Source organism: Toxoplasma gondii, chromosome VI (assembly GCF_000006565.2).
Source record: "Toxoplasma gondii ME49 chromosome VI, whole genome shotgun sequence".
Classification (NCBI taxonomy): Eukaryota; Apicomplexa; class Conoidasida; order Eucoccidiorida; family Sarcocystidae; genus Toxoplasma; species Toxoplasma gondii.
This window is the reverse complement of record NC_031473.1, coordinates 3,367,390-3,386,392: the sequence shown is the minus strand read 5'-3', so window position 1 is coordinate 3,386,392 and position 19,003 is coordinate 3,367,390. Positions and strand designations below refer to the sequence as shown.

The 19,003-nt window shown below is 50.0% G+C and overlaps 3 protein-coding genes across 3 annotated transcripts; 1 reads left to right on the top strand and 2 right to left on the bottom strand.

Annotated features, from left to right (window-relative positions):
• Positions 1-190: 190 nt before the first annotated feature.
• TGME49_244610 (zinc finger, C3HC4 type (RING finger) domain-containing protein) lies at positions 191-4,515 on the bottom strand. The gene is made up of 3 exons (XM_018780724.1): positions 2,354-4,515; positions 1,570-1,784; positions 191-999 (listed from the first exon to the last, which is right to left on the bottom strand). The coding sequence occupies exons 1-3, from the start codon at positions 4,327-4,329 to the stop codon at positions 773-775; spliced, it is 2,418 nt and encodes an 805-aa protein (XP_018637560.1). The 5' UTR covers positions 4,330-4,515; the 3' UTR covers positions 191-772.
• An 889-nt stretch (positions 4,516-5,404) lies between these two features.
• TGME49_244600 (hypothetical protein) lies at positions 5,405-10,453 on the top strand. Its single transcript, XM_002366908.2, has 4 exons — positions 5,405-7,198; positions 7,777-7,994; positions 8,698-8,806; positions 9,448-10,453. Exons 1-4 carry the CDS (start codon positions 6,143-6,145, stop codon positions 9,532-9,534), a joined length of 1,470 nt encoding a protein of 489 aa, XP_002366949.1. The 5' UTR covers positions 5,405-6,142; the 3' UTR covers positions 9,535-10,453.
• A 598-nt stretch (positions 10,454-11,051) lies between these two features.
• TGME49_244590 (katanin-like family protein) lies at positions 11,052-17,714 on the bottom strand (the record flags this gene model as incomplete). Its single annotated transcript, XM_018780723.1, has 14 exons — positions 11,052-11,171; positions 11,998-12,168; positions 12,529-12,637; positions 13,060-13,298; positions 13,727-13,851; positions 14,372-14,518; positions 14,791-14,870; positions 15,014-15,104; positions 15,847-16,019; positions 16,163-16,239; positions 16,395-16,446; positions 17,081-17,139; positions 17,374-17,433; positions 17,574-17,714. The coding sequence occupies 14 exons, from the start codon at positions 17,712-17,714 to the stop codon at positions 11,052-11,054; spliced, it is 1,644 nt and encodes a 547-aa protein (XP_018637559.1).
• Positions 17,715-19,003: the final 1,289 nt, after the last annotated feature.

Here is a 19,003-nt window from a genome sequence, read left to right as displayed (position 1 = left end):
CCTACGAGAAGCATGTGGACTTCTGTTCCTACTCGCATGAGCAGCGAGAGAAGTACTGCGCAGATGCATGCGATTCTTGGACAAGACGATGCTGATCGCCTTACTCGTCCATGAAATGGGATTCAACGCTACGCGAAGAAGGATTCGGTACCACCCTGACCATCTCTGTTGCTCTAAGACATCCTCTTCAGATGGTTCTCAGAGCCACCAAGCGACAGTCGGCGATTCGGCGCCTTTTCATCTTCCCGCACTTGCACCGCAGCGCGCGACAGAAGTTTCCTTGAGCAGTTCGGATTGTTCTTGCATGTCGCATGCAAAACGTTTTTCTTCCAGTGCGTGCCTGTCGCGGCTTCGCACTAGGAGCGAGAAATGACACCACCAAAATCCCCAATGCATGCAACATTTCGAAGTCAAAACAGGCGCGACTCACTGTAGACACGCACAAAAAACGCTCACGGATTCCAAAGAGCTGCCTACGCAAGTATATTAAAACTGCAAAAATGATAAAGAAAAATATGCACGATATAACTATATAAAAGCAAATGCTGATACCAATACTGAAACACAAACCCAAACATGCATGCTCAGATCTCCCTTATATCTATGCGTACATATATATATATATATATATTGTGTACGTCACTGTCTGTGTCTATCATAGACATGAACACCTACACGTACAATATACATATATATATATATATATATGTGTATGGCTCTCTTTTGAAGACCACAATGAAATGGTTTGTTACGCGGTACATTAGAGTTGGTTTTAAGCTTGCGTGGTTTCAACACTCTCCAGGACCTCGATTTCATGTGTGTCTGCGACGTCTGGTTGCCTGTTCTGTGCATCCAACTGTATTTCTTCTCTCAAGTCGGAGGCTGAAGAAGAAGCAGGGCGAAGAGGCCTCGCTGTCGGCCGAGTGACTGGAGAGGCCTTCGCGCGTCGAGGCTGCATGCGTCTTACACCTCGGGTGTGGTTCGAGTTTCTCGAGCTTTCTGCAAAAACAAGAGGAAACGCGGAAGAGACTTGGCGCAGTCGCGTCGGGCCGTTGCTCGCGATGTTTTCATCGCGGAGAATCGACGACATTTTGTGGAAAAACACGCAAATCACCCGTGAACTGGAGCAGCAGAGATCCCGTTTAAAGTGCCCTCGTATTGGAGGTCTTTCTTCGGGACCCCCAGCATTTTTTTCAGAGGGAGCTTGAGAAAGCTGTGTTTTCAACAAGAATCGACGTCCACGAAAGAACAGAGAAAAGGAAGCAAAACGTGCGCATGCGTGCGAGAGAAAAAAAACTCCTGGAGAAAGGAAGGCACAGAGACGAGCATGGAGATGAGAAGGCAGAGAAACACAGAAAAGTACAAGCAGATAAAAAAATGCAGAAAATACGTACACAGAGCATCCGATACATTTCTTCTATTTTTGCGCCTGCCACCCCAAGAAGGGATTGTCTATGGTGGGCCGTTTCGCTGCTTTCCTGTCTCCCTTAGAAGGCATTGAAAGTGCACTCTCTTTGCTTTTTTCTCGGCTGTTTTTTCCAAAAAAGAGCTTTTTCTCTGTCTCCTCACTGGTGCCCAGAGGAACAGGTTTGAGAACGTTGTTTCGGTCTGGCTGCAGACGACGCGCGTAGGCAAACGCTCGAAGCGCGAGAGGTTCTTCTTTTCCTTCGCTGCCTTCAACTTTTTCTCGCTCGTCCGGCTTTGCATGCGCCCGCGCCTTCCAGAGAGAGACTGTCGTCGTCGGGCCTCGACAGAGAGGACAAGAGCGACTCTGGCGCACCCACCTAACAAACGAAAAACAATCGAGAAAAAAGAAACATGCAGAGTTTTGTGTGCTCGACGCAAGACACACATGACCTCCATTTACATACACCAAGACATCTGTCCTTGTACGCGTTTAATATACACATTTACATATATGTATACATATATACATGCACGTGGTGTATATTTGCATGCGCATGTATACACATATATATACATATATATATATATATATATGTAAACAGAATTTATCTGTAGGAACATATATATGTATATATATATATATATATATGGTGACGAAACGGATCGACGTGTGATTTTTAAAATCTTGGTTGATGTCTCAGAGAGTTGAAGCTGATGAAGATTTCTCATTTTGTCCATGTTTCTCATGTACATGTGCCACCACACCGCAAACACACACAGTGTATGTGTGTCGGGTGTATGGACAGCTTCTGCCCGTTTTGAGTGAGTCTCCATTAGACTGAGTCTCGCTTGGGGCGCGTTGGCCTCCCTAGAAATGTCATCCACGCAAGCAGCGCGCGGATGCAGAGGACCGGAGAGAAGGCTCTCTTCACCTTCTGCAGCTCACTTCGATATGCATGCGAGACAGAACGCATGTCGACAGTCGTCGACAGACGCGAGCTCCGCGACAGCTCCGAATTCGGCGAGACAGACAGGGCACTCCTGTTCCTGCCCGAAGAAGAAACTGGCGCCTCCGAGTTGTCTTGGCCCAGGCAGCGGCGCCCACCGCAAGGCAGTCTGTCGCTTCTTCGGAGGAGCAGCTCCGCCTCCCGCGCCAGGTGGTGGAGGAACTCTCGAAGGCGGCCGCCGAGATGAGCCTTCTTCGGAAGCAGCCGCCGAGACGGAAGCCGAAGAAGAAGAGGAAGACGGAGAAGAGGAAGGAGCAGAGGAAGGAGCAGATGAAGAAGGAGAAGAGGAAGAAGAAGAGGAAGGAGCAGAGGACGAAGGAGAAGAGGAAGAAGAAGAAGCGGAGGAAGAAGAGGAAGAAGAGGAGCAAGAAGAGGGCGGACGAAGAGGCGAAGGAGGGGATATAGGGGGAGGGAAAGCAGAGACAGGAGAATAAATTCTGTGCTGGTTCAGAGAACCAGGCCGTCCCCTTGTCCCCTGCGCCCCTTCTGTTCCATAGGACGAAGACGCCGCAGAAGGAGATGAGAGAGAAGAAATAGAAGGAAGAGAAGAAGAAGAAAGCGAGGGAGAAGCAAGAGAAGAACCAGAAAGAGAAGAGGAAAGAGAAGAAGAGAGAGACGGGAGAGAAGAAGAAGAAAGAGGATTTCTCGAACAAGACAGCGACGAAGCTGGAGTCGATTCCTCGCGACCTTCAGTCGAGCCTTCCGCGTCAGCCGAAGCGCCCAGGCACCTCCGCCTTGGCTGCTGGCCTCGCGAAAAGTAATCTGCTAACGAGAGAGGCCGGTGTCGCAAGCGGGTGGTGGCCAGTCCTGTCTCGCCTGGGGGGTGTCTGTACACCCCAGGGAGAGGCGCCGTCGCCGCGACGGCTCCGCTGGGTTGTATGTCCCGATTGCGCTCTCGACTCTGAGTGACTTCCTCGCCAGTGTCTCCCTCTTCTCTTCGAGAGAACTCCAAAGAGCAAGGCGCAGACGCCGCACAGCCGGCCGAAGAAGCAGGGATAGGAGACGACAGAGAAGACGAGAGAGCGGAAGCGACTCGGTTCGAGGTAGAAGCAGCTCGAGTGTTTCGTAGGGGCGGAGAGATGGGAGGTCCTCGAGAGAGAGTAAAATTGCTTCTAGCAGACGCCAGCGACACAGAAGGCGATCCTGGAGTCTGCCGGGCAGCGAGAGGAGACTGCGCAACGCATGCAGCTTCCCTCTGTCTCTCTGATCTCTGAGCCAGAAAGTCTGCCCATCTTTCGACTCGCGTCGCCGGGAGAGTGGCATCGAAGAATTCGGCGAGACCGTCGTCCAACGCAAAAGGATCGTTCACGCGTTCTCCGCCTTCACTCCGATTTCTCTGCTCTCCTTCTCTGTCGAAGCACTGTGTTAAAGTTGCCCCAGTTCGCCGAGTCTCCCACTGACCTCTCTCTGCGGCTCCGCGAAAAAGCGTTTCTCCTCGCCTCTCCGCGAGGTCTCCTCCTCCTCTGGCGTTGGGGTGTGCAGACGCCGTCGCGTCGTTCCACAGAGTCCTGTCAGAGAGGGCCGAAGCGGGTGTCTCTCCCGCGCCTGATTGCGGTCTTTCTCGCTCTTCAAGAGGACCAGACGGAAGCATCGCAGGCGCATGCCCTGTAGGCAGTCGAGACGTTACGAGCTCCGCCCTCGAGGTGGAACGCGAAGCCGAGCTTCGCTCTGCACCTGTCTCTCGGTGTTCTCGACCTCCTTCTTCTCTCTGTTCCCTGTGTTCTCGCTCTTCCCCGTCTGCTCCCGACGCTTCACCCCTGTCTCCTGCGCACCGTTCCTCATGACTGGTGTCTCCTCGTTCAGTGGCTTGCGAGGCCGAAGAACTTCGCTGTCCATCGCGTTCTGCGTCTGAGTTCTCGGGCAGAGAATCGAACGCAGCTAAGAGGTCGAGCAGGTCTTCTTCTGGGGCTTCCATGGTGAGAGAAGAAAGGCTACGCACCCCCCTCTCCTACTCGGTAGCATCTTCGCCGAGGTCGGAAGTTTTTCCTCTGTTCCTCTCCATTTTCACACCCGCGGCATGCCCTTTTCCTTCCGGTCCTCTCTGCTCCTCAGGACATGGCTAACCTCTCTCGTTTCTCGCGTTTCTTCTTGCTCTGGTCTCTTCCACCACTCCAACCGCCCTTGTTATTCTCCCCTCGAGGGAATGGGGGCGGCAAGAGAAAGGAAAAAAGACGAGAATCCACGAGCGCGCACCGCCTCAACAATGAAAAAGGGAGGTCCTGGGAGAAAGCGCGTTCTGCAGGAGCTAAGCTTTTTTGTCTAAACCCTTTCTTCTCTTGCCCGCTTTTCAGTCGGGAACAGACTAGCGGGGACGAAGTCGTCAGGCACCCAGAAGAAAGCGAAGAAGCGATGGACGAACGCTGCGCACAAGTCCTTTGCGATGAGAGAATGAGTCTCAAGCGCCTCAATCTGTGTGTTTCGTCTGGAAGACTGAATGACACAATTAAACTCTTCAAGGGCACTAACGAATGAGCTTTGTTCCTCACTTCTTTGACAGGCTTCTCGCTCCTCTCTCCGTCTCTGGAAGCACAGCTTTCAAGAAGGCGAGAACTCACCCTCTTCCTTTTTCTACGCAAATACAGAAACGCACTCTGACAGACACATACATGCGTGTGAATAAGGAGCTGCGAATCTAGTTGAGGTAAATCCTGAAAAAATATGGAAAGACGACGAGAAAGGTGAAAACTTCAGAGAGCGCCCTTGCCCAGCTCGCGGCGTATCGCGACCTCCTGCGCCTTTCAGGCGAATCCGGGGAACTTGCGTTTTCTGCATTTCTCTCCCTCTTTCTCGGCTGCTCCTCGCTCTCGAGAAGGCCTCCCATGTTCTCTAACTTGTTACTTTTTTTCAGAGATCGTGAGTCTCAAGATTTCGCTTTAAAAGGCGGCTGGTCGCATGCGCTATTCTCGTCAACTGCGTGTGTCTCTGGAGCGAGGTACGCCGTCGCTTGCTTCCCGGCGACTTTGAACTTTTTCTCGCTCTCGGTCCCTCAGAGATTCTTATCTTCGTTTTTCGTCCTTTGTTCCTTTTGCCCGATCTTTCTTGGATGTTCTCCTCCTTTTCTGCGCCTTTTTCCGTTTCTGCTCTCCGTTTCTGCCCTCCGTTTCCGCGCCGAGAGACAGACGCTCAGAACGCCGAGCTGGCAGCGGAGTCGCTGCTCGCGTGCTCTGTGCGAAAAGCTGCTCGTCGAACCAGTAGGACGTTGCAAACTCTGTCGAAAACGGATTGAACATGTCGCTTCTTCTCGTTTTCTTGCATGAAAGTCTTCCTCCGTCTCAGTTTCCCCGATGACTGGTTTACGCTTCGTGATTCTTTGAGGTCGGACTGCCGTTCCGTGTGATTTCCTGTCACCCCAGACTCTCCCTCCATCGCCTCGTCGTTTCTCTCCTTTCCTGTCATTTTCCTCGCTTCTTCTTCTTCTCGCTTCTCCTCGTCTTCTCGCTGTCTTTTCCTCTCCATCTTCCTTTCTTCCGGTTTTCCTCCGCGCTTTTCTCTGGTCCCTGTTGTCTCGTTGTGTCGTCCTTCCTCGTCTTTTGATTGACCGCATCGCGAAGAGAGGTAGCTTTTTTCGCATGCACGAGAGAATCTAGAACCTGGGCAAAGTGCCTCCACTTTCTACCCTCCGCATTTCGCCTTCTTGCGAAAACGGAACTTTCTCTTTTTTTCTCTCGCGCGCCTGCCGCTTGCCCTCTCTCCCCTCCACTACCACTGGTTCCTTCGAGTCGTCTCTGATGTCTTTCTTCGCGTCTCCTTCTCTTCCTTCTTCTCTCTCCTCTTCTTTCTCGTCTCTCTCTTCCTCCTCCTGTTCTTCTCCCCTCCATTCCACCTCTTTTTCTTCCCTCCCTTCTTCTTTTCCTTCTTCCTCTCCACCTTCTTCTCTCTCTTCTCCGGTTCCGTCTTCCTCCTTTTCTTCTCTCCCTTCTTCTGCTTCTTCTCCTTCGCTCTCTTCTGCCTCGTTTTCTTCTCTCCCGCCTTCCTCGTCTTCTCCTCTGTCTTCTTCCTCGTTTTCTTCTCTTCCACCTTCCTCTTCTTCTTTTCCTTCTCTCTCTTCTGCCTCCTTCTCTTCTCTGCCCGCGTCCTCTCCTTGTCCCCTCCCTGCTTCCTCGTCTTCTCCTTTGTCTTCTCTTGCTTCTCTCTCTACTTCCCTCTCTTCTTCTTTCTCTTCTTCTTTCTCTGCTTCTGGAGTGGAGGCCCTGGGAGACGCGGGAGACACAGCAGAAACAGCGCAAGAGGACCACAGCGAGGAGAGAGAAATGCGAGTTGCAGCTGAGGACAGACTCGCGGAGAAGAAGGAAACTCTTCTTTCGTCGTCGTGCGCCCATCCCGCGTCTGCATGCACGGCGGCGCGTTCTGCTGATTCTTCGGCGTCTTCCGATGCTTCCGAGTTCTCTGTGTCTCCCCACGCACAAGAGGAACTTTGCTCGGCAGGTCCTGGTCCGTTGTACGCCGCCTTCGCCGACAGTCGGCTTGGAAAACTTTTCCAGCGCTTCGGAGGAAGTGGAGAAGTCTCGCAGAAGTCTCTCTCTTCCTCTCTCTCTTGCGCGTCGTCCTCTTCTCGGTCTGTCGCTTCTCTCCCGTCTGCCCAGTCGTCTCTGTTTCATTTGCCGCGTTCCGTCGACTCGGAAACAGAGAGGGAAGCGCATATCCACCGGGAAAGACACCCGCCAATGTATCGCGTCGTCCCGCATGCACAGACGCCGACTCAGGAGGCTTCACACTCCACGGGGGCGGAGGTCCTGCGCCCGCTGGTTCGCTTCTCCCGGCCTCTCGCGCAGGATCTACACCTGGTGCGTCCTTTTTCTGATCTCTTCCCTTTTTCCAAGTCTCGTTTCCAGTTCCGAGTTCTGGATGAGAGATAGAGGTGAAACCAACGCTCAGATGCAGATGCCTATATGCATGTATATTGATATATTCATAGAGGTATTTGTGTTTGTGTGTGCGGTGATACAGATGCGTAGAAGATGGTGAAGGTTTTCTGGTGGAATAAAGCAGAACTGAAGTCAGTTTTTTTCCTCTTAAGTTTCCTCCTTCTCGATGTCCTTTTGGGGGTGTTGTCGAAAGCTATTTCTGTGCACAGTTTTAGCTGTCGTTTCAAGTGCAAAGCTCTCATCCACTGGTTTTCGTCCCCAAGTTTTCTTGTTTTTTCCTTCCTTCTTGGTTTTTCTCGATTTCCGTCCTTCTCATGGTTCCAGATTCAGTTTCGTGTCAACGACCTCTCGGCCCTTCGCCCCCTCGCTTTGTTTCCTTTCTTGGTCTCGTTTTTTATTCGTTTCTTTACGTGCGTTTGCTTCGACTTGACGCCGACCGAGCTCCCAGCCTTTCTCCTGCCTTCATTTGCGTTGTGTTTATTTCTTGCTTCCGCCAGTTCCCGGCGCCGGCGTTGCACGATGACCGCGGCCAGTTGTTGATTCTGATGGAGCTGTCTCGCCTGAGAGGAGAGATGATGCAGCTGCAGCTGGCAGCGGCGAAACCTGCAAATATCATCATCCAAAACAAAACGGAAGTCGCCGCTTCTTCGGAGGCGACACTGCACCAGTCGCGCGAGGAGGCGCCGCGAAACCGATTTCTTGAGTGGCTCAAGAGGTAAAGCAGCACGGAGATTCTGCAAACAGTTCTTTTTATTAATGTCTCCCTACAGCTGGCTTCAGACACGGAGGGTGTGTGCACTTATATATAGGGCCGCACACCGATGTGTATTCATCTATCTTTCTAAATCGTGTGCTACATTATACATATATATATATATATATTTACGTATACATATATAGTGTTGTATACGCATATGTATATATATATATATATATATGTATATGTATATATAGATTAACACGGGCATGCATCTGTCGTCTGGATACAAAGGTTTGCGTTTCCAGATGAGTTTTTAGATGTGCGAAGATGTGGATCTGTATGTCCGTAGATGTCTTTCTTGTGGGAAATGGAGCAGACGAGGCAGGTTCGCTAGTGAACGCGAGATGACTCAGAACGAGTGAAGCAGAGTCGCTTGAAAAATTCCGAGAGTTGAGGTCGCAAGTAGGAACTTCGAAAGAGGCAAAGATCAAGACATCGGTTGCTAGAAGTGAGGAAGAGATGAGGGAAGGCTCAAAGAGTTGAAAGAACGAAAACGTCCGCCGATGCGTGTGCTGGCAAAGACAGAAGAGAGAGACAGAAAACCACGCATGCCGCAAAAAGGAGGCGAAAAACTGTATTTTCAAACGCGCTGTCGATTGGGTTTCTAAACTGGCAGACATGTCGGCGGGAGGGAACTGTCACCTGTGTTTTCTTCCAGATTCTTCAGCAGCCGCGTAAACCAATTTCTTCTCCTCTCCGGTCTCGGTCTGGGGTGCTACATGCTTCTTGAGCACTGGCGATATAGCTGGCGCATGGCGCAACTGCGTGTAAGTGAAAACGATTTCGACAAAAAGAAACACAAGGCGGGGGAAGAAAGAAAAGAGGGCAGAACAAAGAAGCGAAAGAAAGACAAGCATGACGGAGAAAAGGAGGAGGAAACGGAGGAAAGACGAGCAAGGAAGAGACACAATGCGAAGTGAAGTACGGACAAACAAAGAGGGGAAAAAGTGAGAAAGACACAAGAGTCCACTAACAAGACAAGATACGTGTGCCTAATAGAACTCTGTCTCGCGCTTTGATGAGAAGAAAGAAGAGAAATACACTCCGCATTTGCCCTCTTTCTACCTGACACACCCTTGGAAAGTAGGAAACCCACAGAAGCAACGAGGGCCTTCATTTGTACATATATATGTGTATTTTTGTATGTACGTATATGTAGATCTATATGTTTATGTTATTGCTTATAATATGAATATATATATATATGTGAATTTATTTTCAAGAAATATATGTGTACATGTAGATGTGAAAGTGTTTAGATGAATTCGTTGCTCATAAGAGAGCGTCTGGGCAGTTTTTTCAATGGGTGTTTCGTTTCGAAAGGCGTTTTTTCTCTATTTGTTTGTGTCTTTGTTCAATGATGAATGGATTTAAGAGGTTCATTTCTCCTGTGTATGTGTCTCTGCAGAGACGCGTTGATAGCAACATTGTTCTCCGAGGCGTGCAGATGTTGGAGGAGACAATAGGGGTGCGGCGACCATCTTCGATCTTTTGACGAGTGTGTCGTTTCTGCTTCTTTTTTACGTATTTTTCCCTCTCTCTCCGGTCGTTACATCCGTCTCTTGTGTCGCGCCGTTTCTTCCCGTCCCTGTTGAGTTTTTGCCTTCTTTTGCCTCTGGCGTCCGTGTTTTCTCCTCTAAATTCGTTTGTCGTCTCGTCTTCCTCGCGGCGAGGGCTCTGTGCTTTTCTCTGTTCTTTCCGCTGGTGCATCTGCGTTGGCCGTGTGGGTCGCCTTCGTGACCCAAAACTGGAACTTTTTACAGGAAAAGGTTGGAAACGGTTCCCTTTTCGAATCCGGAGTTGATGGCAGCACCGCGAGAGAAGAGCGACGGGGGAGAGGCTCCCCCGACGGCTGTTGTCTGTTTTTGCTTCGTTTCCAGCCGAAGCCTGGATGTCCTCGATCCGCATGGCGCGATCTGTGTCCTCTTCCGGCAGCGGTAGAGCCACAACAGAAAGCCGCGGAAGCGTCACACGTTTCGTCACACATCTTCGTCTCGACGCAGGCGACGCAGCATGCTTTTTTCGAACCTCCTTTGGGCATCTTTTCTCAAGCGCCACCCGCGAAGGTTGCAGATGAGTGTGTGCTCTGTCTCTCGCAGAAAGGTCTGTGTTTTGACGGGTCGCTGGCGGGGAAAAACCTCAGGTCCGACAGAAAGCCACTCTCGTACAGCGACAAGCGACTTGCCAGCGACCCTCCGCAACAGTGACGGAGTCTGGAGACCTATGTCGGTCGCAACGTAGTGCAACTCATGGATTCAGAGCTCAAGAATCAGATGAAACACGGAGAGAAAATGACGGAGGAAAGACAGGCTTTTTTCTTTTTTTCTTCTACCGGGGTCTTCAAACTCTAGAACATGCATGCATGTGCTGAACTCCCCGAGTCGAGGGCTTCACCCTCTCTGTTTCTTTGCCGCGAAACGAACTGTCTCCTTCGACATCAAAATTGTTCAACATCGGTTGTCGAGGTGAACAAATAAATTCTCGGCACCACGCGTCTGCGTTCTGAGTTGTGGTACACGGTCGTTTCGATTACCAGAAATTCCAATAGAGAGAGAGGGTGTCCCCCCCCGGGAGACACATCTGCCCTCGAGCTTTTGATCAGCTGGGGAAGAGCTCCTACAAGTTTTCGTTTTCGGGAACTGGGTCTAGGCAGGTGATCCCTTCAGCCCGCGGAGTTTTCTCTGCTCTTGCAAATGCTCAAAAAAACAGAGGAGAGAGCGCTACAGGGGCAGTCTACCTACGTCACCTTGCATCGGCATAAAAGCAATATCAGCATACAAAGATATATGAAGATATGTTCTATATATATATATATGTATATGTAGAGAGAGAGGCGTATTTAGTCACGCATATTTCTACGTTCACAGAGGTGCAAATAAAGTGACGTCAGGAAAGCAGAGTCGACGTGAGACGACAGTGCCCGTAAAAGTTAGGGGACAAGGAAAACCACCGAATCTCAGCTGGAGTCGGATTTTTGGAGCCTTTCCCTCTGTTCTTGTCTTTCTGGTATCTTCATCGACTGCCGAACTCGGCGTTCCATTTCTCAAATTTTGCGATTTCTGCGGCGTGCGTTGCTGGGTTTGCCTTTTCGAGGGCTTGCTCGAAATCCGCCATGGAAACCCGCGTTTGCTCCTGTCAGAAAAATCCGAGACAGTGCCGCGCTTTTGTTCTTCCGGCTTCGTCACCACTTTCAGGAGAGGTTTGCCTCATCCTCAACATGCAGTTACGTTCACATGTGGCGTGGAAAGGAATTCCATCGAAAACGCGGCGTGCAGATGGTTTTTCTCTACAACACTTACCGTCTTTTCTCTGCTCTGCCGACATACTACAACTTGGATGCGGTGCACACAGACCTTCGACAAGAAAGCCAGGAGTCCAACCGTCGCAGTGTACACTCCCCACAAAACGCTCACAAGCTTCATTCTATCTCGTCTTTGCCTAGAACTAGAGCGGTTCACGCCCGGGGAAAACGGGGCAGGGATCCACGTGCATACATGCATCAGGTTAGTTCAAAGTCGAATTCAGTGGCTGCGTTCAAAAGCCGTTATGGGTGTGAAGCGTCCCTCTCTGTGCGACAACTAACGGACAACGAACGCGATCTGCTCTGGCCGACTACCGCTAGGCTCTGTGTTACTAACGTGAGGTTTCTGTTCCGGATTCAGAAACAATCTGGCTTTTTGACGATTCAAGGAAGTAGTAACCGTACAAGAAATATCTATGCGTCCACCTGTATGCATCTCCGCTGAGACTCGGTCGTTTGTGTGAGACGCTAACTTCCCGGCTAAACGGTTCTGAGAGGTCGAGATGCAGATTCAATCAAATCCAACTTCGTGCATGTAATATACGTCTATGTTCACTACTGAACAAATGTAGTTGTAGCGGCAGCGTGTATGTGCGTGTCAACAAGTCAGTTATTATTTTGAGAAGCAACTCCGAAGAATCAGTGTACAAACTGTACCTCGCCGAACGCGCCGGCTTCGCGCTTGGCTTTGATTTCGTCCAAAGGAAGATCAGCAAACACACGGCGGAGAGGATTCATGCATGCCTCGCGGCAAAGGTGCTGCAGATCTGCTCCAGAAAATTGTTCGGTTCGGTTCGCGATCTGCAAAAAATCAACGTCATCTGCGAGCTGCAGAGAAGCAAAAGGTCACCGCAGGCGCCCAGGAACACGGTTGCATTCTTGTCAGTGTGAGCGTAAGATTCTTTGATCAGGACATTTGCCGCTCTCAAATGCATCAGAGTTTCGGTGGTTGTCAACGCACACACATTCCGGAACCGTCTGAGCCAAAACAGAGGCTGTTCTGTCCTCGCCGCCGTTTGTAGACTGAGTGTCGCTGCCAGCCGAAGCAAAGAGGCTAATCATAACAGCAGACGAACAGGGGAACGATGGGCTGCCCTTGGTTTTTTTAGAAGTGTGCCTAACTCTCCTCTGCAGCACTTCAATCCTATTCCACAAACTCCACAGACGGGCCCTGAAATAGAAACTCACCGAAATACCTTCGAGGTGAATTCTCAGCACTTCCTCCCGTGCATGCATGTCGGGCAGCGGAATGTAAATTCGTTTTTCTAAACGGCGCCGAAATGCTTCGTCAATGTCCCTGAACGGAAGGGAAAGTACACACCAAAAACAGCATTCGAACCAAGTTTTCCGTCCACATAAGCAAGTAATGTTCCTCCTGAATGCTGTCGGTTGTCTATGCTTTCACGCACGTGTGCAGGTCTGTCCTCTACAAGTGTTACAATCGTGTGCACATAAATTGGTGAATGTGTAATACATATATATATATATGTATATCTCTGTTGGTCGATTATGTCTGCGTCGTCGTTCCTATTTTTATGTGAATAAGTGAATTTTAGAGCGGCAGTCCTGTATGCGTTTTGTACAGTAGTTTAGAACGGTTATCGTTCATCCTCTGCTGGTAGGGAAGAGCCTTTTTTCTGGGCCTAGTTGCGATGACTGCTTGCCAGAGATTGAACAGAAACTTCATTGGAAGCGCTTGCCTCGACAGAGAAAACGCACCACGGAGTATTTGACGTGGCAAGGACCATAACGTGACTGGAGAAGAGTCCGCCTTCGTTTTTTCCATTTCCTTCTTTTTTCTTTGAGTGCATGCCCCCAGCAGCAAGGCCGTCCAATTGTATGAGTAACTCGCTTTTCGTGCGCCGCGAGGCTTCGTGTTCCGACGCCGTCCCTCGTTTGGTCAACAACGCGTCGATTTCGTCGAAAAAAAGAATGGACGGACCTCTTGCACGGGCCATCTACGCAAAAGGAAACCCCCGCGAGGATAGGCCACAAGCTTGGCTTTTGCCTCTCGGTTTCTTTGCTTGTTGCCTAATCGGTTTCCGTTCCTGGATGGCGGCAACTCCCGGCAAAGGCAGTTGTTTTGTAAGACATTGACAAGACTTGGAAAACACACTTTCGGTTCCCAGAAGAAAGGACGTGAGGCTTGAACAACGGAACCGCGGACTATAAAAAGTAAGCCTCCAAGCAAATCTGTGACACTCAGGACTGGTGGTCGCTTCCATAAATAAATATATATGTATATATATGTATATGTCTCTGTTTGTTTTGGTTCATCGTGGTCTTGTATTTCGTTTCGATGGTTCGACTCCAAAGGTGGGGGTTTCCTCGTTCGTGTTTCTCCGAGCTTGCACGGTTGATGTGCGTAATTCCCTCAACGTCGCACCTGGAATAGAACGCGAATGAGCTTCTCAGATTCACCTCGCCACTTCGAGGTCAAAGTCGCCAGTGAACAAGTGAAAAACGTCCACTGTGTCGCAGATGCCACGGCTTTGGCCAGAAGTGTTTTCCCTGAGTGTACGTGGACATCGTGGACATCTCCGATATCATGCTGCGTTATGCAGGTCAGTTTCTCACGTTCTACTTCTTCCCTTCTTTTCAATAAGCATGCAAAAGGTCCGCGGGCTCTTCTTACAATAACCCTGCGCGTTCGATTTTGATAGGTTGTGCATAAGTCATTTTATATATCTTCTATTACCACTTAAATAGTCCCAGCAGCCGTTCAGGTAGAGATACCGCGCTCACAGTTGCCTAGCAAGACTGCTTCGTCGGCGTGGTTAACGAAACTGCGTGTGGTAGAGGCTGTCATTGTAGAGGTGGTGAAGGAAGAGCATGAGCACCGAAACGGGGTTCGTTTCTTGTTAGGATTTAAGGTAGGGTAGTATTTGCATAGGCCGTGAAGGAGCAGTACGAGATCCGAAGCGCTGTTCATTTCTAGTTATGTTTCAAGCAATGTCATTCTTTGTAGCGGTTATGAAGGGGACGCATGAGTAACTAAACGGTGGCCATGTCTCGCTTTGATAAAAGGTACCTGTTCCAGGAGGCCCGAAGAGCAGCAAACCTCTCCACGGCTGCCGAACGCCGTGGAATAGCTCGGGAAAAAGAGCAGGGAGGATCACGGCTTCCTTCAGGAGCCTCTTCGCAGTGGCAAGGCCGGCGACGTCGTCGAACGCGACGTCTGCGGGAAAGGCATTTCCGCGCAAAATTGGAACCCACAGAGGTATTCGCTTCCTCAAAAGGCAGGCCCAGGCACATGGCAAAGACAATAAGAGATATTCAAAAAACTGTGACTGAACTCTTCGGACTCTGGTGGAATTACCACTTGAAACCACGAGGGAAGAGTCCAAATGTCGGCCAGAAGCCAGAACGAACGAAGACCATGAACGATTAAAAGCCACGCAGACACACAGGAAGTGCCGAAAACGGGGGCTCCTCAGGGCTCGCTCTTACGGAGAGACTCTCGAAGAATGTCCTGTTCAATCATCGCCACAAGCTCAGCGTCGCTGTCTGGGATCTCCTGGGCTGCCATCCTGACGTCGTTCGAATAGAAGATGACGGAATTCGCGGCAGAAAACCAATACAAAAGTTATCTTCTACTTTAGGCATGGCATGTGGGTGCCCCTAGGCTCCATTCACTGTAAAACGCGATAAAGTCTTGCCTACTGGGACCTACACTGTGTACGGAACTGGAGCCTCGACAGATTCATCGTCGCAGATAAGCGGCTTTGTGGTCAGATCATCGACTGAACAACCCAGATGGTACCCTGCGGCAGACAAAAAAAGAATCAACGCATTAACAAGTTTCGCCTGTCGCTTCCTTAACGATGCTACCCCTTCGTCAATAACTCCGCACGTTATATAAATAAATATATATATATATATATATAGTTCTTCATGGTGCACCTTTCTCTTCATCAAATGAAACCTGAAAGACGTACATATATACATATACATTGCTCTACGTTATTACACGTCTATCTGTGTCACATTCTCCTCTATGAACATTAAGCCTTCATAATAGACCCTCAGGAGGGCATTTCGACTCTATGCTGTACACGGTGCAGCAATATGCTGTCCGTATTACTGGAAATAAGAATAACATAATTTGTTTTCTCCTTCCGTAGAGAAGAGAGCCAGCAAAGCCTTTTTCATCATGTCACCATTCCACCGTAGGCTGCCTTAAGTTAAAGGATCTGCATTGGACACATATCTTTTCTCAACTGGCAGCTGAAGAGGCGGTTTTAGGAAGAAGGCGCGAGATGCACCGCGAACTCATGGGCGGAGTTTCTCGGAATAACAAACACAGAGAATTTTGAGTCGTATTTCTTGCTTTGTCCAGACACACATTACCGTCTTTGAGTCCAGGTCTGCACCCGCACACCGGCTAGGCAGATTAGAGCTCGCCACGTATTCGGGCGGCACTCATGTGGCAAGTAATCGTGTCCTCCAACTCTACAGGGGTTTTAGCAACTTGGGCAAGCGTTTTTGTACTTTTCCCTCGCTTACCAGGAACTCTCAATGCTGGACACTCTGAAGAAATAGAAAACTTTGAGACAAGCGCTCGCGTTCTTCCATACACTCCGACGCCAACGCCACGAGTGTAGGCGCTTCCCAGTGGCAAAGACGGCCACCGTCCGACATAGAGATTGTTTGTCACTCGAACGTCATTGATCTCGATTCTGAGAAAAACGGAAACAGGAACTCATGGGGAAACGGCGTGGGCTCGGTCCTTTTCAGTGCCTCGCAATCGTGTTTGCTTCTCGCAGGAACTCACGAATTCCTTTCACTAAACCCTCGACACTGTGTTCCTGAAAGATCGTACCTGATGGCATCGGCGTGGTACATGAGCCGGACAGAGAAGGGATGATGCGGCTGAAGTGCCGCTACATTCGAAACCGTCTGAGTATTTGCCAGTCGAACAGAATCAAAGTCACGTGGACTTTTCAAGTGGCACCGGTTTCCTTGAATCGCTGCACTGGCTACTGGTGCCTGGCAGCAAAACTGCGGCAGGCGGCAGTGCGAGAAAGGCGAGCAGTTCTCAACTTTACTCATACCTGGAGGACGCGCAGATTTCCGCCTGTTCCGTAACTCTCAACACGATATTCCCTGCAAGTTGAAGAGTGTTTGGCACAGAACCAAATCACAGGTGGAAACCTGCAGGTCGCCAGTGAAGATGCAACTGCCATCCAGTCAAGACACATCCGCAGCGGTGCCAGGTTCCTGTGGCTCTCCACAGTGAAAAACCCCACAGAAGCGGAAAGCCGCAGTTGTTTATACGACATCGTGGTTTTGAGTTCGCGGGTTGTCTCTCATCAACTAGCTGACTGCTGGTAAAATAAGTCTATTAATGCTTAACCAATTTTAGTGTCGGTAGCATAGGCTTTCTAGCATTCGCTGGGCGCACAGCCGCGGGATTCAAAACCGCTAAAAGATTCACCTCTTGTCACTGCCTGTGTCACTCTCGTGACGGAAGTAGATTGATGATGCCCGAAAACGCTACACGAGAAGCGTATTGGTAGACGATTTTCAGTGATCTACACTAAAGTCGAACACCCACACCCAACTGCGTCACAAGCCAGCGGAAACGATGATTCCAATCCAAAAGGCACGACACAAAAATTTATATCTTTATGTCAAGCATATATGCATTGCTTTGCTATCTCCAGCACTGGCAGGACAGAAAACTTCCATTCAGTTGTTCGTGCGGCCAATATCATCACACTTTTGGAGTGGTTCGTACCTAGTTGAGCAGTTCAGGTGAAGAGCGCAGAAGTCGCATGCTCCAGTCACATCTCCAGCCTGCGATGAGCGCCAGTAGGAAACAGGAAATAAATGAGACAGATCAAGGACGGGTCTGCCGTCTGCAAAACGGCCACAGAGGAAGCGAGGGCATGTCGGCAACTAAACGGAAAACGAGACTCGTTCCTTTCCAGTCGGGTTCTGCGTCTTGGGAACACGCCCAACCAAGTTGTGAGACCCGATAATCACGACTTGTTGTGAGGTTGAGACGGGATGAGAAGTCCGGGAACGTACTTGTCTAAGGTCGAAGATGAGGTAAACAGCTTGGCCGTCGAGGTGCCCCGATGGAGAGGCCTGAAGCAGAAAATGTGTGTTTCAAAGTGCTACCGGAAAGCGGCTTGTGTCTCCATTCATATGCCGTGAACGTTCCAGCCTTTCCCTTTGAAAAAACGACACCTAAACAAACGCAACGGTTTCTTCCTTCGGGCACTCACCTGGAGAACAGCGTTCAGACAGAAACGGCCCGTTGTTTGTATGACTTTTTCTGCCAGTGGAGCTTCGTACGTGGCGACGCAGAATGCAGAGTGGCTGCCTTCGATTACCACAGTTTTCTGGTCTCTTTGCGACAAATACATGCGTCCGCGATCGGTATGTTTGAGCTGTCGTCACAGACACGCCGGGAAGAAGAAATTCTACCTTCACTCTGGTGACTAAACAGGCGTAACACGGTGTGGAATCTCATTGCATCAAAGAATCCTATTTAGCATATTTCAGCCCCTTGGGGATTTTAAACAAAAGGAACATGTCGGTCTCATGATTCTTTTGGTGGTTTGCCTCCGCATGTCGGTTACCGTACAGGCGACACCAGTTGCGTTCTTTGTTCTTCGAATGCTGACCACTAATTTGCGGGCAGATGTTTCTGGGATAGACGCAACTCAAACCGGTTTTTGCACTTCATTCCTTCTCTGCCCGTTTGCCCGATGACAGTTGCCGTTTTGTGTCAGATTAACATTGGCAAAATGAGTTCTTCCCGCTGGTGGACACACCCAACCTCCGCTTGAGCCTGTCGCCGCAGATCTCTGTTTCGTTGTAGCTTTGCTTCTTTGGATGACTGCTCTGAGAGACAGAAGACAGCGGCTGGAACGAAGGATGACTGGAGCGCTGTGGCATTTCCTGTGGTTTGTCCGATGCATCCTGATATGTGTGGAGACGTGGTAAGACAGTCAGCTACTATGTTGGAAACGGAGTAAAAGGGAAAAACCGCCCGGGCAACTCGTGAATACCGGGAGAGAGCTCAAGAAGTACAAATTTGTAGTTCCCTGTTCGACTTCAGAACCTTCAACGGAATTTGGCGCGACCCTCATAGCCTTGCCTCTATTCGGAGTGACAGATCCGAGTTTCTCGAAGCCGGTGTGCTTCCAGAAAAGCTGAGTTTTTCCTATCCGACTGTGTGACCAGCAAACAGTGCTCTCTTGTCGGTGGTGTGTTAGAGAAAGGTTTCCTGTTGCTTTCGCCAGTCTAGTATGATGGTCCCATCGCTGGCAACTCTGTCAAGAGATACCACTGTTGACATGCTCTACAGGTAAATCTGGAAATGTCTGCATGTGTACAGATTGTACGCAGCTACGGACTCTCTGCGTCTTATCGTTTTCCCTCCATACCCTCTCACGGTGTGACTAGCACCACTACTTTCAGCGGCACACGACGCTGCACCACAGCATCCCACACTAATGAAAAGGAGCTTTTTGTCTGCAGCACTTGAAGTGGGCGGACATTTTCTGGAAGATGAGGACAGGGGAGCAGAACCAAGAGTGGAAGGACGCGTCGGTTCTTCTGCGACTTCTTGCGGAACTTCAAAACTAAGACTCGACGCATTCTTCTCGGCTTCGTCTCCGTTGGAAACTTTCCTCCGTCCCGGTCGTCG